We start from the raw sequence: 27,796 nt of genomic DNA, 5'->3' as shown, positions 1-27,796 counted from the left end.
GCAAGTGTGACTGCGCTCCGGGGTGTGTGGACGCTGCTTTGTTGCCGGAGGCGGGTGGCGGTGGAAGTTAAGGGGGTCGGGGGCTAGAGCTTCTCAGGACCCGCAGCTGCGGCCGTTGCAGTCACTTCACCTGGTGGCCTTTACCGTAGGAGTCGCGTCGACAGCAGCCATGAGCGGCGGGGTGTACGGGGGAGGTGAGTGCGGCCGGTCGGGAGAGCGCGCCTTTTTAGCGTGTTGGGTGTGTAACCGCCGTCCCCAGCCCTCCTCTCCCCGGCGGCCCTTCCGGTCTCCCCCTCTCGGGACCCCGGCCTCCCCGCCCCATCCCCGCCCTGCTCTCTGCCCGCCTCCGGAGCCCACCCGGCTCTGCGAGCACCTCGGGCGCCGGGAGTCGCCGCCCCCTGCGGCCCCTTCCAGCCTCCGCCTGCCGCGGAGCCGGCTTTTGGGGGTGCGCGCCGGCTCGGGGCTGGGCGGCCGGGCCCCCTCCCTCTCACAGTCGGCTCGGTCGGGCTGTGCGCGCGTGTGTGTTTAAACTCGGGAGGTCCCAGCAGTTCGCTAGCGCGGACGGAGGGTTTCCGCGGCGTGCGGGAGATGGCAGAGCGAGCCGCGAGGGGTGGAACTGATTGGAGGAGTGGCGGCCACTCAGGGCGCAGCCTCCTCTCCGTCCCCTCTCCGCGCTCGCGCTGCCTCACACCTTTCAGTAACTCCTGCCTGTTTGTCCGCTGTGAATTCTCCAAAATTACTCGTGGGCGGGTCAGCTCGGACTTAATTTAGGAACACATTGTAATTTCAGGATGCTTAAGGATGAGTAGGCTGTGGTGTAGTGAAAGATGATCAGGGGCTTGGGGGGTCACACAGACCTGGGTTGTAATAGCCTCACCATTTATTTAGCTGTTTGGTCTTGGGCAGATAACTTAACCTTTCCCAACTTCAGTCTCTTCGTTTGTGGGATGATAATCCCTACCCATTGGGGTGGTTGTGAGGGTTAAGTGGGTGTAATGCTACACTGATTACAGTCTGATCCAAGGATCAGCCGCATCAGCACCTCCTGCAAGCTCTTTGGACATGTAGAATCTCAAGCGCCACTCTCAATCTACTGAATCTGAACCTCCGTTTTCTGCAGGATACCTTGATGAAGCCCTGATGTATACGATTCATGTTTTCTGTCGTGTTTGATGAGTTAGAAAACAGAGACAAATCCAAAGTGTTGCTTTCTTTTGTTATTGTGTTTAATAAGGATACTGTTTCTGAAGAGGATGGCATTTTATAAGTAGGAGATGAAGACAAGGTTTTCAAAGTTCTTAGTAGTTTTGGCGTGAAGCTTGAGTCTTTACTCAGATGATAGCGCTGACCCTCACCCCCTCCTTAACCCATTTACGTTCTTGGTGTTGATTTCTTAAATGTGAGAGTCACTAGTTTCACATTTTTACCTTGGAGAAAGCCTAGTGAATCTTCATGATTTACGTCTTCCCCATCTGAAGATGGTCCTGACAGAAAAACTGGATCTCTGTGCCTTTGCCTCATGGAGACTGCTGTCTCTGTTTTGACTTTCAGGTTCACTGATCCAAGAACCTAAAGGCTGTCCACTATATTTCCTTACGAGGCATTGTTTATTGTGACCAAGGTAGAAAATGGTTACTGATAATGCCAACAGTTAACATTTATTGGATGCATACTGGGCACCAAACAGTGTTCCAGAGGCTTTTCATGCATTGCACTTAATATGTACATTAACTCAGTTAATCCATAAGAACCATGGGAAATAGTACTGCTTATCCCCATATTTTAAAGGGAGAAAATGAGGTATAGAAAAGATTAAGTAACCAGCCCAGAGTTACATAGCTTTCTAGTAAATGGGGAGCTGACCTCTGGGATGAAGAAAAGGCATTTCAGTAAAACCTTTTGCTGTTTAAAATTAAAAAAAAAAAAAAAAAAAAGAGTTTGGTTGTTTTTCCATAAGCCATTTTTAAGTATATAACCATAATATATTCATGTATGGGTTAGGTATTCAGAATAAACATCCTGCTTCTCATTTGCTTATGTAGAGGAATATATCTTAAAGCCTATTTTACATATAAAGTATTTAAAACTCACAAAAATAAGTGTATGATAAAGATAAGTGTGTTTGAGCTACCACTGTATGGCCAGTATTTATAGTGGGTCACGTTTTCTGTGAAAAGCAACCAAACCTCCCCCCTAAATTTTGTGTAATTAGCTTAGTAAACTGTATTTTTAACCTAATTATTAAAAAGGTATCTGTAGTTTAAATTTTAAAATTTGTGCCTGTCTTATTCCAATAGTTTTTTCTGATGATATATGACACTGATCTTTAGCTTCAGGTATAATGTGTAATTCATCCAGATTTCCATACTTCCCATAATTGGTTTCTAGGCCTGCTCATTGCTCCTGTGATCATCTTTTCTGATACTCCTCTGCTTTAGACTCCTTTGCGTGATAAAAAATAAACAGGTATACTACCAGCCCATCTTTGATAAATTGTTAGTTTTATCACTTCTGCACCAAGCCCCCATCTCTAATCTTAAGAATTTCTCAAAATCATCTTCCCCATGAATTGGGGCACCTTTGTCCAAACAAACAAACAATAACCTTTCTACCTCCTCACAAAGATAATTAGCTTTCAGTATTATATTGGAACGTTTTAAGGCCAGGTTAGAAAATTGCCCTCATTGCTCTGCGTTTTCTCCGAAAAATCACATCACCCCTAAACTTGGAAACCATTTACTCTGGGGAAAAACATCAGAATCCTCAAAAAAGTGAAAATAGCATTTTTAGTGAAAAGAGATTCAACCCTGAAGTATTTTTATCCACTAGAAATTGCATCCTAGTTTTAAAATATCTGGACCTTTGTGGTTAAGCTATTAAGCCGCCTATCTCCATTTACCATTTTCCTATTTTAGGTTCATTGTTGCTTTGTTTTTAACAAAACATAGGAAATATCTCTCATCCTCGAAAAAAGGAAAATGAACAGATGCAAAATTCTGAGAATCTAGAGTCTTAACTCAAGTTAAAATCCCAGTGTCAAATTTACCACACTAATTAAGACAGGAAAATAACTGATTTATTAGATTTTTCTTTTCACACAAAAAATATTTTTGAGTGCTTGCTGTGTGCAGAGTATAGCTTCTTCCTTCATGAAGCTTGCAGCTCCTTGTAGGTGAGTCAGTCAAATAAATAGACACCATATTTCATTAATTTTTAGTTGTATATATGTTTTCCTCACATTTAAAGAGCCAAAGTTGGAATATTATTGATGGCATGGCAGAGTTTAATTGGCAGTTTGTTTTTTTTAAGTCGTGCGTGAGAAAAATAATGGTGCATCTTATAGTTTATAGTGTCTTGTATTGATGGTAAAGGTTATTGACTAATTCACTGAAGTATGTTCAATCATGACAAGGTATGGAATGTACAGAGGTAGCACAAAGTTATTAACTCAGTGTGGGGGAGTCAAGGGACTTTACAAAGGAGGTTTTGGGGATGATGGAAGAGGAACAGAGAGGGACAGCATGCAGAGGTTAGCTGAGTGAGAGTAAATGGTGTGTTTAGGAGACAGCATAATATCAGCAAGGCTAGTGGATGAGAGGGAGGTGAAGACTGCTGCCAGATTATGCTAAATCTTGAACATTACCTGGGTAGAATGATTTGAATTTTATCTTGCAGATGAGAAACCACCAGTCAGTTCACCCCTTTCTTTTCATTGAAGGAGTTATGTACCAAAAAGTTCAGTTACAATTTTGAAAGATCCCAGTACAGCAGTTTGAAAGGTGGATTGAGCAGGTGAAGATGGAAGCACAGTACCCGTAGGGCACTGTGGTAGTTCGTGGTTGAGATTAGAGCTTGACTCGAGACAATGGCAATGACATTAAAGAGGAGGGGAGTTGAGAAATACTTAGCAGAGATATTTGGCAGAACTTGATGAGGGGTATGAAATATGAAGGTGTTCACAAAGGTTTTTGCCTCTGCTGACCGGGGCCACTAACTGCTAAGCACTGCTGAGATTAGGTTGGGCGGGATGGGATAAGAGAAGACTGATTCAGATGTGCTGAATTTGAGGTAGCCGTGGGACATCAGGTGGAAGTGATGTTGATGTACAGTAGGAAGTTTGAGGTAGGATCTAGATGAAGATGCAGGCTGGAGAGATTTGAGATTAGAAGTATCAGTATTTAGGTAGAAGTTGAGGCTGTAGGAGTGGAGCAGATTACCTAGGAAAAGTAAAGTTAGAGGGGTTTCCCAAGGAGTCCATGCATATAACTATTGTATTCTAATTGGTTTCTTTTGTAGTCTGTCTGAAAACATTCTAAGAAGGTGTTCATAAGTATTCTCAGATATCTGTATGAGTGTGCTAGGGCTGCCATAGCAAAGTACCATGGACGGGGCAGCTTAAACAACAGAAATTTTCTCACAGTTCTGGAGGCTAGAAGTCTGAGGTAAGGGTGTTGGCAGGGTTGTTTTCTTCAGAGGCCTTTCTCCTTGGCTTATGTTGGCCTTTTTCTCCCTGTGTCCTCACATGATCTTCCCTGTGTTCATGTATGTGTCCAAATTTTTTCTTCATGTAAGGACATCAGTCAGATAGGATTAGGGCACACCCTAATGATATTTTTACTTAACTTAATCATTTCTTTGAAGACCATTTGCAGCAACATGGATGGACCCAGAGATTATCATATTGAGTGAAGTAAGACTGAGAAAGACAAATATCGTATGATATCACTTATATGTGGAATCTAAAAAAATGATATAAATTCTATTTGCAAGCCAAAAACAGACTCATGGACATAGAAAGCAAACTATGGTTACCTAAGTGGAAAGGGCAGGGAGGGATAAATTAAGACGTTGAGGGTTAACAGACACATTACTATATATAAAATGAACAACAAGGATCTACTGTATAGCACAGGGAACTATATTCAGTTTCTTGTAATAACATATAATGGAAAAGAATCTGAAAAGAAAAAACATATATCTATTTATGTATATGTATAATGGAATCACTTTGCTGTACACCTGAACTAATATTGTAAATCAACTGTGCTTCAATGAAAATTTTTTTTAAAAAGACCTTCTCTCCAAAAACAGTCACATTCTAAGTTATTAGAGGTTAAAACTTCAACATGTGAATTTTAGGAGGAAACAGTTCATCCTAGAATAGAACATTATTAAAGGGGTCCATGACACAGAAAAGGTTAAGAGCCCTGGCGCGTGGCAAAAGACTGATCCTTGAGAACAGGAGTTGAAAAGTTTGGTTAAACAGGCAATTCATTTAGTTAGGATATTTCTGTACCCCGCATTCTGGTTAATCAGAGTGTTAAAGTTTACTAATTCATGTTCATTGGTATACTGCTTTACTTACTGTTTGTACTTGAGTTTACATGGTGTAGTGAAAACAAATGCAGTATTCTACTTTTAAGAACCTCTACTTTTAGACAAAATAATTTAGACCAGTGAGTATATGTAGAAAGGTTGATTACTTAGGGAAATGTAACAAATGCAGAAACTTCCTTTCAAATTAGAAATAAAAATAGGTGGCTTTTCATTTTATTTAAATAAAAATGACATCATTATGCTGTAAAGATACCATCTCTCAATTATGATAGTTGTAGTGTAAGAATTGGTTTTTCTTTTTTTTTTAAGGGTTAAGCAATGTATGATTTTTATTCTCTTGCTCTGAGAGCTTGTATCAAAAAAAAATATATTAAACCAAGGAAAATAACTGAAGATTTATGGGCCTCTTGTGCTTTAAAAAGGAAAAAAAGGGTAGCCACTAATTTGCTCAGATACAGCAAGCTTAGTGGTCCTGTATCTTCCAAGATTTTAAGAATGTTTCTTCAGGTAGGAGGAAAGGGAAAACATTCACTACCCCTTTCCAGAATTTAAACAGCAGGCAGTAGACATCCTTTACACCCAAGTAAAACTATGGCAGCAGTTTACATGTGACCAAAGTGAATGCAGAATGATGTTCTAAACACAGCTAGGACTCTCAGTAAAGCTAATACACTAAAATCATGATTACATTTTGAAAGAAAATGCACAAAAACCAAATAGAAATTTTGAGATTTTTCATTTGAAGGTAAATCTTAATGCTGTTAAATTCAAAAATATTCTAATTTAAATACCCAATTCTGTTATCTAAAACACACGTTGCAAACATACAAATATCTGTTCTCTCCACATGTCAGAGCCCATTCATTTCATGGTTTGGAAATGGGGAGAATAGATTCCCCTTAAACTGCATGTAAGCAGGTGCTTCTTTACAGTTAACTTTAGCAAAATTCATACAAAATAGTAATTAACAATGATCTTCTTTACTTGTTAACTCACAAGAAAACACCTTCAAAACTGCATTTTGTTAAAGTTTCTGTACTAAAATGTAGAAAAACTGAACTACACAAATATTGAAAAATTAAAAATTCCTTAATTTTTTATTCCTGGTACCACTACCACAATTTACAGGGCAATATACCTGATGTAATGAAAAGAAAAAGAAGAAGACAAAGCTACAACAGATAAAAGACCTCAGGAATGTACATCTAATTGACACTACATTGCATTAATCAAAAGCTGCACTTTTTGCAAACTGTGGCTATGACAGTCCTGAACAAGTAGGGTTTCCTGTTAAAGCTGCAGTAACTTTTCTGACTATGGATCATCGTTCCTCCTGTGGCAGATTTTTACAGTTCCTCTAATGCATTTGGGACGACTGTCTCAAAGTAACCTGCAGCTTTCCTGACAACTCCTCGCTCGCTCTCCTGCTAAAAACTGTAGCCCTTTTCTGCTGAGTTTTTAGAACCTTCTGCTACCATATCCACCACTTCCACCACCAGATCCATAACCACCACCATAAGGACTTCCCGAGCTTCTTCCACCAAAACTGCCCTGCTTCATGGGTCCATAATTTGATTGCTGTTATCCACTATAATTTCCAAAATCATTATAGTTCCCACCACCACCATAGTTACCTCCAAAATTTCCTCCTTCGTTGTACCCATCGTATCCTCCACCACTGCCACCATATCCACCACCTTGGTTTCCATATCCTGGTCCACCACCGCCATAGCCTCTTCTACTACTATAACCAGGACCACCACCATAGTTGCCACCGTCACCTCCAAATCCATTATATCCACCGTCACCTCCTCCATAACTACCTCTGCTGCCACCACCTCCACTGCCATAGCCTCCTCTTCCACCAAAGTTTCCACCACGGCCAAAGTTACCTCCACCACCTCCAAAGTTTCCACAACGACACATAAAGTTGCCAGATCCACCTCCACGACCTCTTTGTGATCCAGCAGACTGCATTTCTTGTTTAGAAAGGGCCTTTTTCACTTCACAGTTATGCCCATTAATAGTGTGGTATTTCTGAACAACAATTTTATCAACTGTATCATGATCATCAAAAGTTACAAAAGCAAATCCTGTCTTTTTCCCACTCTGTCTGTCTTCCATAACTTCTGTGGTTTCAGTCTTGCCATACCTTTCAAAGTAGTCTCAGATTATATTCTTCAGTATCTTCTTTAATACCACCAACAAAAATTTTCTTCACTGTTAGATGGGCACCAGGCTTTACAGAATCCTCTCTAGAAACAGCTCTCTTTGGTTCCACTACACGCCCATCAACCTTGTGAGGTTGAGCACACATTGCTGCATCCAGCTCTTCAACACAAGAGTAAGTCACAAAACCAAAGCCCCTGGAACGTTTTGTTTGGGGGTCATCACCACACAATCTGTAAGTGTGCCCCATTTCTCAGAATGTTCTCTTAAGCTATCATCTGTAGTTTCAAAGCTCAGACCACCAATAAACAGTTTTCTCAACTGCTCTGCTTCCTTTGGATCATGGCCCTCCTCCCCGCGGCGGTGGCGATGGCCGGAGTCGGGCTCAGGGCTACCGGGTGGCGGTTTTACCTCCATTTTGAGACCGGACTCACCTCTTCCAACTCGAGTTCAATATGGGACTGAGAGGAAGAGGCCAAGAATTGATTTTTCTTTATTTTAAAAATTATTATTTGTTTGGTTTTTGAAATACTTTAAACATACTAAAAATAAAATCTGTATATAAGTTCATATGTGATTCTTCTGTACTCACTACTGAGATTAAGTAAATGTAATATTTTGTCATATTTGCCTCATATTTTACAAAATGTTATTGATATAGATTCTCCTTTCTGCCCCCTGAGAGGTAATCAGTAAGCCGAACTTGGTATGTAATACTCCCAATCCTATGCATATTTTTATACTTTATTAAGTGTGTGTGAATCCATAATGAATTAAATAGTATCAAAATATGTGTGCATAGTAAATAGTTTTTTAAGCTAATTCTTTTGAGATTTATCCATGTTGATACATGCAGATCTAGACTATTCGTTTTTAACTACTATGTAGTATTTCACTGTATGAATAAACTGTAGTTTATCTGTTTCCCTACTGAGAGGTCATTTAATCCTTCTGCCCTTTCCTGTGGCAAGCAGTGTGATGGTAATAATTACAATGGCAGCTACCACTTACTGTGTTTGTTATGTGCCAGGTAATGTTCTAAGTGCTTACATACTTTGAGCATCCTGTGAGGTAGGAACTATTATTATGCATATTTTACATATGCATAAACTGAGGCAAGATAGTAAATCAACTGAGGTCACATAAGCTAGTGAACGGTCTCATACATGTCTCCTTGTGATATACTTAAGAGACTTTCTCGAGGGAAGATAAAAGTGGAATTTCTATATATGCACATTTTCAACTTTAGTGTAGATGACTGAATTGTCCATAGTGGTTGTACTGGTTTACAACTTTTAACAGCAAATGTATAAGGGTTCCTTTTTCCCTGTCTTTGACAACACTTGGTCTTATCAGACTTACTAATTTTTGCTAGTTTAATGGAGCTGAGTAGTTTTTCTTTATTATCTTTAATGATTGATTGAAAAAATCCTTCTTTGAAAAATCCGTGCCTAGAAAACCCAAGTGCTTTGTTTTAGGAGCATGCTGTTTTGGGTGAAGTATTTTTAAAGTATAGAGGCTTTTCTCTGAATTTGAATATGAAAAAAATACCAGCATTCTCGCTCAGCATTCAACTTTTTATCTCATACACATCTGTGAAATGTGCAAACTTTGATGATACCTTCATCTTAATGATTTCTACCTGGCCTGTATTGTTATACCTTGAACTTCAGGCATTCAGGTATGCTTCAGGTTCTCTGTTTTTCTTGGGTTTTTTTTGCTAAGTTTCTTCCCTATGTGCATGAAATATAATTTCCTCTAATGTATGAAAAAATGATACCTAAGTGTACTGAATATCATTCTTTTGCCCCCCTATATCTACCTTCCACCCATTTCCACCTTCTCTGTGCCCTTAAAGTCTGACCCTTCTAGACTTCATCAGTGGACTCTTCTGACTTCTGGTTTGGCCGGTGGTAGAGTAATCATACTTCCTGCTTTGTGCCACTTGTCCTGGTAAAATATTAATAGGGATTCCTATCACATTCAGAAGTGACTCAGTTTGGATGAGAAATTATAAGATCACCCTTGCCAGTGGGGAGAGAGGTTGGCATATGTTAGTCTGGTTCCTTTCCCGCAGGGTCAGCCAAGACTGCCTCCATCCCTCAACTGAAGGTCACAGATCCTGTCAGGTGCCCTCCCCACACAGCTCTCTCCAGGTTCTGGTAACGGTTTCCTCTCTGCATTTCTTCAGTTCTAAGGGTGGCTACGTATTTCTGTTATTACTAGTCATAGGGTATCATACCGTCCTTTCTGGTTTTCTATATTGTGCCTGTATCTTTGTAAATAGTCCCTTTAATCAGTAAACTCTGCTTAAGTTAACCTAATTTTAGTGTACCATCTCTTTCCTGTTTTAACTTCTACTGATATACTATGTATAACTTGATATATTTTAATTAAGTGAACCTTTAGTTTAGGGTGTATTTAAAACTAGGTTCAAGCTAGTAATATGAATGTAATGCCTGTTTTGATTTTTATAGAGCTTTCACATATATTTTCATTTTAAGTATGCTAAGTACTCTTAATTTTCACATGATACTTATAAGTTGTTAATGTTAATTATCTTTTCGTCTTTTCAGATGAAGTTGGAGCCCTTGTTTTTGACATTGGATCCTATACTGTGAGAGCTGGTTATGCTGGTGAGGACTGTCCCAAGGTAAGTGTAACATTAGTGTTAATTGGATATCAGGGGCCATTCATGCAGAGTTAAATTCATGCAGAAATTCTGACTCAAATATGGTAAAAGACAGTAGTTGGGGGAAAATGACTCCTTGATAAAGACAGGTAAAAGTTGTCAATCATGTTTTTGACCCTTCCAGGTCGATTTCCCTACAGCTATTGGAATGGTGGTAGAAAGAGATGATGGAAGTACATTGATGGAAATAGATGGCGATAAAGGCAAACAAGGCGGCCCCACCTACTACATAGATACTAATGCCCTACGTGTTCCGAGGGAGAATATGGAGGCCATTTCACCACTGAAAAATGGGATGGGTATGTTTTTTTTTTTTATGGATTTGATTATAAATGTAGAGTATGCATAGTATATTTTAGATGTAAAGCAATGGCTTCTTGTAAGTTGGACATCAGCTATTTTTTGTTGTTTTTATTCCACGAACTGATGTTCCAGGCACTGAGAATATAAAGATGCATAAAACATGTTCCTTTTCCTCAAAAAACTCATAGGTAGGGGAGATAGATGTATATATACAAATATGTCGTGTAAGAGCTATAATATAAGTATATTTGATAAGCAGTGGGATTAGAGAGGGGAGGTATTTAACTCTGTCATTGGGAGTCAGTGATGGTTTCCACAAAGGAGGTAACTTTTGTACTGAATCTTAATCACTGAATAAGAATTAGCCTGACTGGCAAGGCTGGGTAAAGCAGAGCCACCAGCATGTGTGAAGAGATGGAGATGTGGAAGATACTTGCATATTCAGAAATGTCATCAATTGAATATGACTGTAACATTGGGTTCATTAGGGCCAACTGCAGAAATGGTAGGCAGAGAGTAGTCATAAAAGGGCTTGTAATGGCCAGGGGTGTATTAAGCTGGTAACTGAATGGTAACCCCAAAGGAATTTAAACAGACAAGTGAATATATGCCAGCTGGAAAGATAATTCTAACAGCAATATTCAGGCTATATTGGAGGGAGATACTAGAGACAGAGAGATCAGTTAGGGAGGTGAGAGTCCAGATGAGAAATGAAGAGGGTTTAAGTTTTAACACTGATGGCAGAGGTATCTAGGACGAATGGTACTAAGTGACTGAAGGGGTGAATCAAGAAGAGTTGAGAAACTTTCCTAGATTTTTGATTGGAGTGACTAAATGGAGGGTATCATGCATAGAGATAGGAATGGAAGGGGGAGGAGTAAATTTTATGGTCTTAAAAAGCAAGTGTGAGACCCAAGATCACTCACAGGTTAATTCCGCCAGCCACCAGGAACACGTGTGGTCTACGAGGGGAGCTCTTTAACGACTCAGCATCCTACTTCACCCTCACCAGAATGGCCATATTATAAAGACAGACAATAACAAGTGTGATGAGGATACAGAGAAAGTGAAACCTCCATATCTGTTTCTGGAGAGAACATAAAATGGTGCAGCGGCTTTGGAAAATAGTTTGACAGTTTCTTAACAGGTTAAACATAAATTCACTGTAGAATCGAAATAGTTCCACTCCTGCATATCAACACAAAAGAAATGAAAACATATGTCCACACAAATACTTATACGCAAATGTTCATAGCAGCATTATCCATATTAGCCAAAAAGTGGAAATAGCCCAAATGTGTATCACTGGATGAATGGATATATAAAATGTGGTATATCCATAAAATAAAGTACTATTCAGCAATAAAAGGAAGAAAATACTGATGTAAGCTAAAATATGGATGAACCCCAAAAGCCTTATGCCAAATGGAGGAAATCAGACACAGAACTCCACGTAATGTATGATTATTCTCATATGAAATGACCAGAAAAGGCTAGCCTATAGAGACAGAAAGTAGAGTAGTAGTCGCTGGGGGCTGTGGATGGAATGGGAAGTGACTGCAAAAGGGCATACAGTTTCTTTTTGGAGTGACGGAAACGTTCTAAAATTGGATTGTAATACTAGTCACACAGTCCTGTAGATTTACAAAAGAAAATCATTTAATTTTACACTTAAAATGGATCCATGTTATGGTAAATTAAACTTCAATAGAGCAGTTTAAAGAAAAAAAGAACTGGAGGACTTTTTTTGTTACAAATATCTTATTGTATTATCTTGATACTTGGAATAAATGACTGACTTTTAGATTAAAAAAAGATTCAGTTCCCATAGTTTTTACTGGAAGTTGGTCATGTAGGTACCCTATGCCTAACATGTACCAAAACCTTGAACTCACAGAAGGGTGTTCAGCATAAACCACATTGTTGGTATAAACAGCTTAGGCACAATGAACTACTCTTATTTAGGGAAAGTTTTATATCATTGTAGGAAACTGTTTACTGGCCAAGTTCCCAGATGCCAGCCAAGGGTCAACCTTGTAAGCAGGCCTTTTGCAGGTCTGCTAAGTTTAACTCTTTCTGCACAGCAAGTAAATGAGTTTGTTATTAGTTCGAAGTATATGAAAATAGGTGCAGATCTAGTAAGCAGGTGAGAAAGATTTTGAGACATGGAGGTGCATGTTATTACCCAGAAGGAGTCTGGGGTATGAGAAGGGGATTGACAATGGCATTCCTTGTGAAAACTTACGTATTTAACCAAGAGGTGCCTATGAAGGAAAGTGAGAAGGAACAGTTAGGGAAGTAGGAGAAAATTCAGGAGAAGGCCAAGAGAAGAAAAAGTTATAGAAGCACAGAAGTCCAGTGATTGTCATTGTTCTCAGCTGTGACACTGAGATTTACATTAAGAAGGGGAAAGAAAAGTTAAAGCTACCAAGGAAGTCCATTGACCAAAAAGAACCATCCTGATAGGCCTGTTGTATGTTGTACAAGTAATGACATTTCTTCCTTGGACTGTGGCAGAAAAAGTTTATAAACTAGTGAGTCCATAGTGTCAGATAATGAAGAGAGGTTGTGTGAGATTACAAATACGAAGTATCTGCTGAGTTTGCCTGTTAGAATGTCATTAGTGACTTACGTGAGCAGTTTCAGTGAAATGTTTAGGTGGAAGACAAGTTGAAAACATACTATTCCTTAATTTTCTTTTTCATGTCTTCATCCTATTTCATGTAGAGTATAAGCTTTTTGAATGTCTGGTCTAGGTTTCTTCTGTGTTTCCTCTTACCATTCCAATTGCATATTAGGCCTCTAGTAAGTACTTACTAATTTGGGATTTTAGGTCTATTAGATACATTAATTACATCTGGGACAGGTCTAGGGGTTGTAATACTTTGGGGGCTGGAAGAACCATATCTAGAAGACAAAAATGATGTCTGTGTAAAGTACTATGTTACGAAGTAGATTGTAAAATAAGTAGGTTCTATATGTTGAGGTATTAATGCTAAATCATTAAAAACGATCTCTCAAAAGCTGCTATATTCAACTAAGCATTGTTTTCAAGGTATTAATCTTATATTCTAGTTGAAGATTGGGATAGTTTCCAGGCTATTTTGGATCATACCTACAAAATGCATGTCAAGTCAGAAGCCAGCCTACATCCTGTTCTCATGTCAGAAGCACCGGTGAGACAAAGACTTTCAAGTTTCTCTAGGTTGTTTTTAACTCATTTGAAGAATGTTTCTTTTTTCTTTAAAGAAATAGAAATTCATGTTCTGGATTTTGAAGTTAGGGAAAGGTGGATTAATTTTTAAATATAATTAAAACTTTTATTATTTCAGTAATTAAAATAGTCAAAGAGCAATAATAAAGCGCCCTAGTGGGTTTTGGTGGTTATTTATCTATTTTTTCCTGAATTTTCTTTGGCTGCTTCCCATTTTGGTTTATGAATTGTCCCTTATCCCTCAAGGGCATTGCATATCTGCTTTTATATTTAGGTCTCCAGGAAAGAAGTCAGTGTTGAACTAGGGCTAGAAATTGCTAGCCCAAAGTCTCTTGTGAAATACATTTGGTACAGAGTCAAAGGGGCCCAGAAGGCTAGTGTAATGATCGTAAATTACGAATATTTTGTTATTGTTTTCTAACCTGTAGTTTCTTTTATGAGTACCAACTACAAGTGGGAGAATTTGGTTTAAAATTCATATTTAAAAAAAAGGTAGATTAATGGTGATCTGGGGAGGGAGGATATGAGGAAGAATGGGAAAGGGAGATTATAAAGGAACATAAAAACTTTTGGAGGCTAATGTATATGTTCACTGTCTTGATTGTAACATTTTCATGTTTGAATATATATGTCAAATTTTATCAAATTGTACACTTTAAATATGTGCAGTTTGTTATAAGTTAATTATACCACAATAAAGTTATTTTAAAATCTAAAATGTCAAAATAAATGTATTTTATGCTGATTTAAAAAATAAAATTCATATTTAAGATTTTGATGACTAGATTCACTGTTAAGATTTAATAATACTTCATGTTTATAAGAATCCTGATTTCCCTGTACTTTGAAAAGTCTAATTTCTAGAATTCATAGCAGCAGTTTTACTTATTAAATAATAAACTTTATATTTAATTTATTAAATTTATTTACAAGCAGATATAAATGTTGTAAAGATATTACCATGAAGATTTTCCATGGTATTTTACTCTATTTTTAATGTTTCACATCTTTATTAATGCTGTAATGAGTCTTGAGATAAATCACCATTTTAGTCTTTAAATAATAAGTAATTTGCATTTCTTTTTCCCTCTTCTCAAGTGGAATACCAGAGCAAAGAGAGAGAAGCTGACAGAGTTAATGTTTGAACACTACAACATCCCTGCGTTCTTCCTCTGCAAAACTGCAGTTTTGACAGCGTATCCTTGAGAGAGTAATACTCTGCTGTTCTTGAGAAGCAGCTGTGGTGCTGCTGAAGGTGATGCCCCAGCAGGAGGGCAGGAGCCAGTTCTTGCTGGTTCAGAAGTCTGAGGGTTTTTCTCTATTGCTTTTTGGATATCTGTCCTTTAGTATTTCTTATTGGAACTGATACATGTGAAAATGTGAGAGGGAAATAGGAAAGAAACATTCAAATCCTGCTCATTAATTTAACAGAGTTGAAAGAAAATTTGTTTTTAGAAGGGGAAGTAGAGGGCAGTGTTTAAGTCAGTTGGCTGAGATGAATTCAAAGCTTGCCATTTCCCTCCTTCTCTCCAATACTGTAGAAAAGTGGAAATTGGCTATAATTCATTGAAGAGTTAATTACCAGATATTTATAGGAAATACTATGTCCTGATCTCAAAGTATAATTAATATTCTTGTTGAAAGCTAAATAATAAATTTAAATAGTACTTCAAAATAGAATTGGCAAAAGTCATAAAGAAGTACGTGATTTTAATTTTTCAAGTAGTAGTTATAGTTCAGTGGAGGAATAATGAAGCTTGACAAACCTTTATAAAGAAAAGAATTTAGTTGTATATGTGGGGGAAAGAGCCCTATATTTAGAGTTTAAGTTTCAGTGCTTATAAACAGATCTTGAATTAGGTACTTAAAACCAGAGCTTCACTTTTTACTAATTTATCATGTATACCTCCCTGGATTGCTGTCATATTCAAATAAATTTTATGTATGTGTGAGAATCACTGTGGTAACTGTAATCCAGCATTTGTCTGTCGTGCTGTGTCTTGGAGATGACTTTAGCAAAAGTGTGGAGGTGGAAGGTGTGAATGTTCTTCACAGTGACTTAGTTTATAGTTGATTCATGCTCAGCTTCAGAAGGAGTTGTAAAAATAGGTGTAAGTCAGGCTGTAGAGGCCTTGCATGTTAGATTTAAAAAATGTGAACTTTAGAGAACCATTGCAGGTTTTGAGTAGAGGAGGGAGAGTGCTAGCAGACTCATTGTGTGCATTATTTAAGTTAATTTTCACAATAACTCTGCCAGGAATCAGAATCAAAGTAAGCAAACTGCTCCCAATCTGCAACTTGAAAATGGCAGTTCTGAATTTGAACATAGGTCTGTTTGGCTATAAACATAATTGGCATTTTATTTTTTAACTTTTTGTTATAGAAAATTTCTAACACAGAAGATAGACTATTATATTGAACCTCCACGTGCTCGTCACCCAGGTTTAACAATTTTCAACACAGAGCTAAGTTGTATGAACTACAACCTCACCCACTCCCCCTCCCTTCATGGTTTTGAAGTAAATTCCAGATATTATGTAGCTTTATCTATAGAAACTCTAGCATGTATCTCTAAAAGATTTTGCTGTTATGTCTCTTACAAAAAAAGATATAACCACAATTTATTTTCTTTTTTAAAAAAAAGAAACAGTTTAGTATATTTGAATCAGGACCTAAACGACAAGGGTGATGTATTGTTTGATATAGGTCTCTTCTGGGCTATAGATTCTGCCCTTCCTTTTTTTTTTTTCTTATAATTTATTTGTTAAGGGAAGCAGATTGTTTGTCTCATAGAATTTTCTAACATTTCTGGGTTTTGCTAACTGGTATTTTTTACTGTGTTTTTCTAGCTCAGTGGTTCTCAAATTTTTTCTACCTAGAACTTTTATGTGGATTGTATTTGACAGTATTTATCAAATTAGAAATTAAAACAGAAACTTAAAAATTATATTTGCTTATTTTAAGTAAATTAATAAGCCCATTGTATTTTAACATAAATAAAATATTTGAATAAAAAATAACTGTATTTTCCAAAACCAAAAATACTAATGAAAGGGTGGCTTCGTTTTACATTTCTTCAAATCCCTTTGACTTTGGACCTAATAGCAGAAGTTGGATTCTCATATCTAGCTTTTGTATTCAGTCTGTTGTGTATCACACATGACATAGCCTCTGGAAAACTCCCCTGTACACTCATGAGAGAATGACAGTGAAAAAGGCGAATAATATCTTAGTATAATTCTGAAAACTGTTTTGGCTCCTCAAACATGCCCTCAGGATTCCTTTACACTTTTAAAAATTACTGAGGATGCTACAGACCTTTTGTTTGTGTGAGTTATAACTATCAATATTACTGTTCGAGAATTTAAAACTAAGACTTCTTTTAACATTTACTTGTTAGTTCAGTTAAAAAGAACAAAAATAGATGCATTAGTGCCAACACAAATAACAGTTTTATGGAAAAGGTAATTCTATTTTCCAAAACAAATAACAATGAGAAGAGTAGTATTGTTTTAGCTGACTTGATATCTGGGCTCTCATATCTGCCAGCCTCAGGCTCTGTCTGTCCTTGACATCGCAAGTTGGGAAGAAGGCTTCAGCTTTCTGCTGCCTGAGCTGCATACTGTTGGGAAATTCATTTAATTAAAAAGGAAGCAAAATCACAGAACTCAGTGGTGCAACTCTCTTTTTCAAGACTGCATTACTCTTCTGTTCCCTCTGCATTTTTGTTGGTCCCCCTGAAGTCCTACACTTGAATAGTTCAGTGGTCAGCTAGTGATTTGGGTAGATTTTATACTCGGATTTTGGATTTTACCCTTTCTGTGGTTCTGTTGCTTCCAGAGTTTCTATCTTAAATGTCCGGCTTTTCTTTCTTCTGTTGAGTTTTGCTAGCTCTTCTAGCCCTGAACTGCTTTCCCTTGGTTCACTGATTGTGGTAAAGTTGGGGTTTTTCACCACTGCTTTCCTAAGCCATAGCCATGGAGCTGGGAGAGCTGGGAGAGCTGGGAGGCACTTTCAGGCAAGGAAGCTGCAAACGTACAATTCTTAACCCTTTCTAGTTGCAGTTTCATGAGGATTAAAATTTTGGCTGAATTTTGACTACTTTTGGATACTTTCTGGTATCTTATAATGGTCACTCAAATAAGCTCAGATTTTATAGTTGCCATCTATAGGAGGGTTTACATGCCTTTATGCTACTTTTTAGTCTGGCGTTGCTGTCTCACTTTGTACTAATAGAGATAAAATTAGTGTTTATGTGTATAGTTGACCAGAGATCAGTAGAGTACCAGTAATAGCAAAGATAACTACTAACCTATCTTTCTGGCCATTTGTTCTCAGACCTCTTTCCTCTATTCATCCCTACCCATGCCTTGGTTTTCTGCCTTTAGCCTCTTGACAGGTGATTTAACTATCCATTTCCTTGGCTTCAGATACTAGTTATACAGTGACAAATTACAAATCCTTATCTGTAACCCAGATCTCCTGTGAGCTTCAGGCCACGTCCAGCTGCCTACTAGAGCTTTTTGTATTAGTTTAAATTTGAGCACTTAATTAGTTTCTGTTTAAACTCTTTAAACTCATTATGTCCAAATCTGAATTTATCTTCCCAAATTTATTCCTTTTCCTTTGTATTTCATCTTACTCCCAGTTGTCCAGATCAAGAGTCTTCCTCATCAACCCTTCAGATTTAGTAGTTATCAAGATCTATCTATTCTCCAGCCTCTCCCCACCCCAATCCAAACCCTCAAATCCATTTATTTCTGTCCACTGCGGTTGCTGCAGCCCTTCCTTTTACCTGGTCCAGTCTTCACACTGCAGCTCTGATAATCTTTAATTGCCAGCCTGCTGATATAAGCCAGAATCATCTTCCACATCTTTCCTTCTGCTTTCAAGCTCTGCTGAACTACTTTGCACTTCTCTGACCTCACCATGCCCCCTTGCCTCCTGGCCTTCCCACAGGATCCTACTCCTCCCCATGTCCCCCTCCCCAGCTTATACTTGGATATCCCGGGGGTTGATTAGGTGGTCTCTCCTTTATACTCCCCAGGGCATCCTGAGCTGTTCTTTTTATAGCTTTAACTGATCTCTGCTTCACTGAACAGGATATCCTTCAAGGCAGAGACAGTTGGTTCACCTTTGTATGCCTTCTGTGCTTAAGGAATGCTAGCGCTAGACTGGCCTCCCTTCTTCCCTCCGTTATTGAACACCAGACTCATCACTTGCACATAATAGATGCTCGGTAAATATTTGATGACCCAGTGAATGGCTCCACTCCTGAATGTCCGCTTACGATGTTCACATGATGCAGGCCGTCTGCAGCACAGAGCTGTGGGAGATGGAATAAATGGGACCTGCCGATATTCACTGGCTGTTGAACGTGCCTGGAATGGCTCTTCCTATTGAGTCAGGAGGGAGATGATAACTGCCAGTCAGCCGCCAAACTGCTGAAACTGCTTTCATCCTGTGTGAGAATGGTTCTTGTTCTTAGCTCAAATGTAACAGCCTCCCACTCTTCCTACCAAGTTTCTGTAGATTTTTTAAATGCCTCTGAATTTGTTGTAAGCCCTTTGATCTATGCCAGAGACTTTGAGTAATTGTGCTAATTTTGACCAGCTTAAATAACAGGTGTCTCTGGGATAAAGATTTTTCTGACTTCTTCATGCCACCATTCTGGGAGTCCTAACTTTTGTCATTTGTTTTTAAACCAGAGATGTTATTTGATATCAACTTTCATCCCTAGATTTACTTTAACACATGTTGAGCCATAATGCACATATTTAAAAAGTGCCTTAATAAAACCTTCCCTTCACAGTAAGTCTTTTTTTAGGAGCCGTGATACTTTCTTTTCCTTAATGCTTTAAACTAGATTTGCTAATGGTCGTTCTACTGGGCTGATTTTGGACAGTGGTGCCACTCATACCACTGCAATTCCAGTTCACGATGGCTATGTCCTTCAGCAAGGTAACCGTGTAACCAGGGTACACTGGACGTGTGGGCTGCCATGAGGACACAGATAATGAAATAAAGTAAAGAATAGTCCACTATCAAAATTTATCAGTTTCTGAATGTCTTTTTTTAAGTGTTTTTTAAATCTTTAGTATATAGTATATATTTAAAATGGATGCATGAATTCATTCATGCTTTGAGGGATAGTTCAGTTAATTCTACTTGAAGAAAATTTGTTTATAAATACACTGAGGAAATTTGTCCCAAGGAGTTTGGATTTAATTCTTAGCTTTATTTAATCTGTTTCATAGGCATTGTGAAATCCCCTCTTGCTGGAGACTTTATTACTATGCAATGCAGAGAACTCTTTCAGGAAATGAATATAGAACTGATTCCTCCATATATGATTGCATCAAAAGTAAGTGACGGTTGATTTATTTCTGGGATTTATCTCCAGCTCCCCACCCCCATGTTGTGGACTCTGTTGATAAGCTCATGCTCTTGGCACTCAGGAAGCTGTTCGAGAAGGATCTCCAGCGAACTGGAAAAGAAAAGAGAAGTTGCCACAGGTTACAAGGTCTTGGCATAATTACATGTGTAACGTAAGTAACCCTTACTCTCTTTATGAAAGCATTATAGGCTATAAGTCTTTGAATAGAATATGAGCACTTATATTTTTAAACTTTATCTTTTTAATGATATTTTACAAACAAAAATTTTTGGTGGGGGTGGGGGGTGCTTTTCATACTTGCCAAATTTGTCAACAAACTGCTGTATATTCACTTGGATTACTGTGGTGAGACCTGAAAGGAGCTTTGTTTTTGAGGTAAAAACAAGCATTATGCTATTCTGTACATTTTTTGGCTAAGAAAATGGTTTTTGTGTATAGAAACCTGCCAGTGTGGCTCAGTTATGTTCTTTTTCCTAACATGAGTCAGCTATATTAAAAAATGTGTTACTGTTCATAGCAAGGAGCCAACAATAGATTTTCTTTACTCAGAATCCATCTCTGAACATATGACTTACTGATGGGGGAGAGGTTAGTAAAACAACCTTTCACACTACAGTATACCTTCATTTCTAACAGTAAGAGGATATGAATTTCATAATTTTCTATGGCAGGGATATATCCTATTTGACAGTTTTTTACACCTAAAAGTTTTTTGTGGGTGTTCAGTACAAGAAAAAATTGTGACGATGATTAATAATACTGCCTAGACATTAGACAAGATTTTTCCTTCACAGCTCAGAGGTCATATGTATTTCACAGCAAGTTTTGTAACTTTTATACTGTCAGTCTTTAAAAGTTATATAACATGCAATACGTATGCATGCTTATATATATTCAGCTAATGAAATCTTGCTTCTAAGTCTACACTTATTTTTAAGGAAAAAACAGTGTTCTAAAACCAGTTTTGTTATGTAGGACTGTGGTACAAGGGTTCCCACTTGTTTTTATCTCCTCATTTTTTTTCATAATGGTTGTAATTTAAATGTATAATTTAGCTTGTAATATGAGTGTTTAGAATCTGATTTCTTGATGCTGAGAGTCCTTGCTGGGTAGATTTATACCTTTGAAATGACAGCCAACAAGGAATGTGGTCCATTTTCATTAAGAATTTTAAAAGAATGTTACAAAAGCATAGATTATACAAAGACAAACCTCAGTAACCTTGTTTCTTAACCTTTTTTTTAAATCCATAGTGTGTTATCCAGGATTTTCAAGCCTCAGTACTTCAAGTATCGGATTCAACTTACGATGAACAGTATGTTTTCATATTTTATCTGAAGATTTATAATTTAATAGCTCATTAAAACTTTCATACTAATCATTTTAAAAGCTGTATACTTCCTAAATGAGGAAAGAAATTCATTTGTTTAGTTAAAAGAGTGATAGAATATGCTTAAGCAGTCTAAAGGTAAACAGTTTTGTTAAATACTAAATAACATTTTAAAAGAAAGTAAGATATTCTCACTCTGCTTTCTCACAAGGTGATGATTCCTTAGTAGTTTATGATTCTGAAGAGCATCGTTTTTGTCTTTTGTTTATTAGTGTTTAATATGTTTTCAGAGTAGCCGCACAGATGCCAACTGTTCATTATGAATTCCCCAATGGCTACAACTGTGATTTTGGAGCAGAAAGGTTAAAGATTCCTGAAGGATTATTCGACCCTTCCAATGTAAAGGTATAAAAGCTTCCATAGTTAGCCTGGTTTTACCTTTTAAAATCTTGTGTAATTGCAAAACATAAATAAGACTGACTAAATTTGTTTGGATGTGCTTTATTGTTTGAAGTTCTTCTGTGTGACTACTTGTTTCTGTTTTGTTGTAGGGGTTATCAGGAAATACAATGCTGGGAGTCAGTCATGTTGTCACTACGAGTGTCGGAATGTGTGATATTGATATCAGACCAGTAAGTGCCATTCTCCTGTTTATGACATCAAGGTATCCTATAGCGCAATCTCATACCCCCATTATTTATAATGGCCATCATTATTTAGGAAGGCAACTTTGCCCATTGACTTTGAAGTCCATTTTATAAAAGAGTATGTAAAAAGAAAAAAAATGAAGTTCCACTAGAAAAGGAAAAATGCAGAACTCTGTAGAGCTGTGGTGTCCAGTGTGGTAGCTACTGGCCATATGTGGCAAATTCAACTAAAATAAATAGAAATTTAAATTTCAGTTCTTCAGCTACACTAGCCACATTATAAATGTAGCTAGTCTCTACTGTATGATAGCACAGTTCTAGAGATTTCCTAAAATGTGACACAAACCAAAATATGTATATATTATTGGTGACTTTTCATGTATATAGTGCATTTATTTTATTTTTCAGGAAGGTGGGTTTAAATTATGTAACTTATACATGGAGTTTAGATGATGATCTTACCTTCGTATTTTTGTGCTTTGCCAAGTCTCCAGGACTAATTCCATATTACATACCATACTAATTATTAGATAGAGTAGATCTTATTTAAACAGTAGATGTAATTTGTAGCCAATATACTATATCTGCTTTCTTTGAGTTAATTTATTTGTTTATAGCATAGTGCTAAGGGTGTGTAAAAAATCATATTCAAAAAAGAGTTTTGGGTAGTTATGAAAAACATTCCTTATTTCAGCTAGTTACCTACCAGGCATGCGCTGCTTTTTAGGACAATAGGGTTATAAGTATGAAGTTTTTTTTAGTATAAGCTAAAGGCCACTTTTGGGGGAAGGCAATTGATTTGAAATAAGGCAATTGGTTTACGAAGTAAGAGATTGATAACTTTTTTTTTTTTGGTGAGATTTCTCCTTTTAACTAATGTTGATTGCAGAGGAGAGGCTTATGTATTCCATTTTCTCTTTCAAAAGTTAGATGATTTAGACATTTGGAATAAATTTTTAAAATATGAACTTAGCCACTAAAAAGGCAGGTTGACATTTAACTTTTTGATGCCATACATGCAAGTTAGAGGTAAATATAGTCCTTATTACTAGGAACTTAGTTTTATTTGGGGAGGCCTCAGCATGTGGATTTTGAAAAAGCTCCCCCTGTGGTTCTGATGCACATCCCTGCAAGAGGAAGGTAGCAGTCATTTTGGCTGGGACAACTGATGGAGTATGCATTATCCATCATAATCATTCAATCTTGTCTGATTTTAAACACCATACCTTCTAGATGAGCATGCTGAGATGATGAAATTATGAAATGCACCTCTAATTAAATATTGGCAGCTATCTGCCAGAAAATCATGATTGGGTTTTAGAATAATTGCTTTAAATTGGTGGTTCTTATACTTTAATGCACAGTAGAATCATCTGGAGAGTTTTAAACTTTGCCTCAACCCCATCCCCAGAGATTTTTATTTAATTGTCCCCAGGCATTGGTGGTTTAAAAGCTTCCTAAATGAGTTGAATGTACAGCCAGGATTGAGAACCACTGGATTAAGCTACTAGGTCTATATAGAAGTAAAAAATTTAAAAAGAAAGGCAAAACTCTAGTGGAGGACATGGTTTTATTTGTAGTTGTGTTTAAAACCGTTGGAAACATTTGGAACTAATTTATTTTTGTTTTCATCCCAGGGACTCTATGGCAGCGTTATAGTGGCAGGAGGAAACACGCTAATACAGAGCTTTACTGACAGGTTGAATAGAGAACTCTCTCAGAAAACTCCCCCAGTAAGTTATGTCTGTTCTTTAGTGCTATTTTTCAGTCATACGTATCCTCACTGCAGGTGTAACTTTATATAGACATGTTTTGTTTTTCAGTAGATTGATGGTATTTTGCTTGGTATAGTATTACTTAAAGTTAATACCCCTTATTAATCAAATTTTTCTAGATGACATCTATTAGTTACTCTTGTATTATTTGACTCTCACTTTATTCATTGATTCCATATGTAAGTACCTATAGTCCGCTAGGCATTAGGGATAGGAAATACAGTCCCTTCCCACCAAGCGCTCAGTCTACTAGGAGGAGTAGATATGCAAAAAATAAAAACTGTAATGTGCTAAGTGGTTCAGTATGTTATCAACCAGGCACTCTCAGGAACACTGTGGGACAAGCACGTAACTCCCTAGGAGTATCAGGAGAGCCTCATGAAGAAGCCATTTGCATGATTAGGAGTTTGGCTGGATGGCAGTTTATGAAAGGACATCTGTGTAGAGGGAATACCGTGTGCAAAATATGAAGGGAAGATGGCACATTTCAGTTTAAAGGCATTAGCTTATACTCGTGTAGAAGCAGGGAGAGCCACACGGCTGGAAAGATGGATGGTGTAGTAGTTTCCTAGGGCTGCTGTAACAGAGTACCCAAACTGGATGGTTTAAAACAACAGAAATTTATCACCTCTCAGTTCTGGAAGCTAGAAGTCTGAAATCAACATGTCAGCAGGGCTATGCTCTCTGAAACGTGCAGAAGAGAATCTGTCCTTCCCTCTTTCTAGCACCTGATGATTTACCAGCAGTCCTTGGCATTTCTTGGGCTATAGGACTTCAGTCTCCATCTGCAACATCATATGGAATTCTCCCCTCCTAGGTCTGTTCTCTCATAAGAACTCTAGTCGTAATAGATTGGGGCCCACCCTACATCTGCAGAGACCCTGTTTCTAAATTAGGTCACATTCACAGGGACCAGGGATTAGAACTTCAACATATCTCTTTGCGGGACATGGTTCAACTCACAGATAGGTATCAGGTATTGTCACTTATTAATAGTAGAGGACTGAAGAGCTTCTGTGTTGTTTTAAAAAGATCCCTTCATGCACTGTGACAACTTTTAAAAGGATAGAAGAACGTGGTTTAGGGAGAAGGTGATTTATATGGTACATTAGTAATAGTAGCAATCATAATCTCATAAACTTCCATCAAGTAGTTCTTTGTAAGGTAAATATTATGTTTTAAAATACTTACTAGGGGTTACATAGGCCCTAACAATATCTATAGAATTTGTATATATGATAGCCTTTGGTTTCTCATATAAAAGAATGTTTTACATATGCCACATTTTAATAATTGTTATTTAAGTATTGATATAAGCACAAGATTGACACCTGTCTTACCTTCTTGGAGATACAGTCTGATCTGGAATATACCCCAATTATAGTACTAATTAGATTTCATAGAAAATCCCAGAACAGTGATTGTAGACATGGGCTGTCTAAGGTTTGGTCAAGACCAGTTAGATACTATCCTTGGCTTTTAGGAGGTGATTAGAATTTAATGAAATAACACAATCCATTCTAATAAACATCAACCAGTTCCTCGCCTACAAAAACCTGTGTTTGTCCCTCTTGCTCCCAGCACTCCCACCCAGCCATTCCACATTCTCCACCCCTCCCACACACACACATTATGTCACTTTGAAAAAGACTCAAACTGTGTGTTCATATATAGAATATTTGGTAAGTATCAACAGTTTGAGAACTATCCCCAGAAGCAAATTCCTAGGTAGGGGGCAAAAATCTCTCAGTACAGGAAGTGAGATAGGGATAGTGCTGACTGTAAGACCATGTTCATTAAGAGAGCATTCAAGCAGAACAGAAACTAATTTGGAAAGAAAGCTGTATAAATAAACTCTCCAGAGATCTAATGTCTGCATTTTGATTTGGGTGGGAGACACGGAGGATTCAGGAGGGATGAACTTACATATGAGAGATGAACTAAGATAGGAGGGACTAGGGTAACATGAAGGCCTAAAAGGGTAATAGAAAATTGAGGACTGCAGAAAGGGCAGCAGGTTGGGGTAATAATTATCCTTGGTGTTAGACGAAATGAAGTAATATATGAAGCACTTAGCATAGTACCTGATTTATAGTTAAGCATTAAGTATGTGTTTGCTGTTCTAGGATTAAATTGTGAATGCCATACTCTATAGTATGCAGTTTTCTAAGGTTTATATAATTTATTCCTTATTAAATTATATAAGACATAATCAAAGTTCTTTAATCTATCTTTATATACAGTAGTCCAGCCTACTGTTAGCCTAGCTATTGTAGAATAATCATGTATAACTAATGCTTGAACCAGGGCGACTAAAAAGAATTCATCAGAACTGAATTTCCTAAGTTGAGTCACTTGTTCTAGTTGACCATTAGGAATACTTATTTCTCTTTTTCCATTTTAGAGCATGCGGTTGAAATTGATTGCAAATAATACAACAGTGGAACGGAGATTTAGTTCATGGATTGGTGGCTCCATTCTGGCTTCTCTGGTTAGTAGATGCACTACTTTGTAAAATAGTTAAAGATTCTTATTTAACTTAAATGTATCACTAAAAATATTAAATTTAGTAAAAAGAGTAAAAATAATTCCAGTACATCATTTATCTTTGCATTTTAAACTATCAAATGAGTAGTGGCCCTGATAATAGTTTTACATGTTGCAGTATAAGAAAATGCTTTATTACCTTATTACTGGGTATTTGTCAGCCTAATTTCAGTTTCCCCTCAAACAGAGGTGGGAATCTGTTAACTTATCCATGCCTCTGCTGACAAGTACTCACGTTGGCACTTGTCAGGACTTACCTGCAGCACATTTAAAATTAAATCATTCCTTCTCAGGATCTGGTTGCTTCCTGGCCTGTTAGCAAGGTAGAAGTCAGGAATTGGTTCTTGAGGCAGATGGTGAAGTCATGGTGTTGGGTTTTGCATGTTGCTTAGACTGGTGCCTGCCTTGAATCAGGAGAAAATCCTTGTACTTATCTATACCCTAGATTTGGAGAATTTCCCCTTCACCTCAGAGCAGCCAGAGCAAATGTCACTAAGTACTTAATGCTAAACATTTTAGGCCTATTAAATGTTTGTAACTGTCCATTTACATATTTCTTGTCTGTGTTCTATTTCTAGTCTTTTAAAAGATCTTAGTTCAAAACTGAACAACATAGGGAGTAGATTTCTCCTGCTTACGTGTCTTAATAGCAGTGTAGTTCAGGTTCTTTCCTCTGGTCACTTTCCTCCATTCACCTTCTTTTTATTTCTTCAAAAATCAGGAGTTGTGAAAATGAAGATATTAAAAGAAAAAATTTTTTATAAAAAGCCACATTAGTATATATAATTTTTCTTTCCATTTCACAGGGCACCTTTCAACAGATGTGGATTTCCAAACAGGAATATGAAGAAGGAGGGAAGCAGTGTGTAGAAAGGAAATGCCCCTGAGAAGGTTCCCAAACCTCTACCTTCTGTGTCACCTTACGTTTCATAGCTTTAGTACACTCAGGAAGAGAACAACCATCTTTTGTAGAATGTTTATACATTTTTGCATATTTCAATTTCCACTTAAATTTTTTAAGGCTTTAACTGGCTCTATAAATTAAAATAAGTTTGTGCTTTCCTTGAAATGCACTTATTCTTATTACAAGCATTTTATAATTTTGTATAAATGTCTATTTTCTCTAAATATTTTGCTTTCAGTAAAATGTTTTCCAACTCTGTTTAGTATATTACCAGTGGATTGGTAGAATTACTTTTTATTGACTAGTAAAATTTATTGCCTATGCCTTTTATCTTAGGCTTGCAAAATTAAATAAAAATTACTAGCCATTCCAGAAATACTTTTTTTTGGACTGCTGTGTTGTAACTTGCTACTTTAATCACTAAATGAATTTATCATTATTTTAAATGAAAGTACTCACTATTTATTAACAGTAGAATCCA

The 27,796-nt window shown here is 37.3% G+C and overlaps 1 protein-coding gene and 1 pseudogene across 1 annotated transcript; one reads left to right on the top strand and one right to left on the bottom strand.

The window, feature by feature from the left end:
* Positions 1–27,693, top strand: ACTL6A (actin like 6A). Its single transcript, XM_074367510.1, has 14 exons — positions 1–194; positions 10,083–10,159; positions 10,323–10,497; positions 13,577–13,677; positions 14,814–14,911; positions 19,582–19,676; positions 19,973–20,079; positions 20,174–20,263; positions 21,366–21,427; positions 21,733–21,847; positions 21,994–22,074; positions 23,727–23,822; positions 26,269–26,355; positions 27,218–27,693. Exons 1-14 carry the CDS (start codon positions 170–172, stop codon positions 27,296–27,298), a joined length of 1,290 nt encoding a protein of 429 aa, XP_074223611.1. The 5' UTR covers positions 1–169; the 3' UTR covers positions 27,299–27,693.
* Positions 6,408–7,923, bottom strand: LOC105063318 (heterogeneous nuclear ribonucleoprotein A3 pseudogene; annotated as a pseudogene).
* Positions 27,694–27,796: the final 103 nt, after the last annotated feature.

This window comes from Camelus bactrianus, chromosome 1 (genome assembly GCF_048773025.1).
Source record: "Camelus bactrianus isolate YW-2024 breed Bactrian camel chromosome 1, ASM4877302v1, whole genome shotgun sequence".
Taxonomy (NCBI): domain Eukaryota; kingdom Metazoa; phylum Chordata; class Mammalia; order Artiodactyla; family Camelidae; genus Camelus; species Camelus bactrianus.
This window is presented reverse-complemented; position numbering and strand designations above follow the sequence as displayed.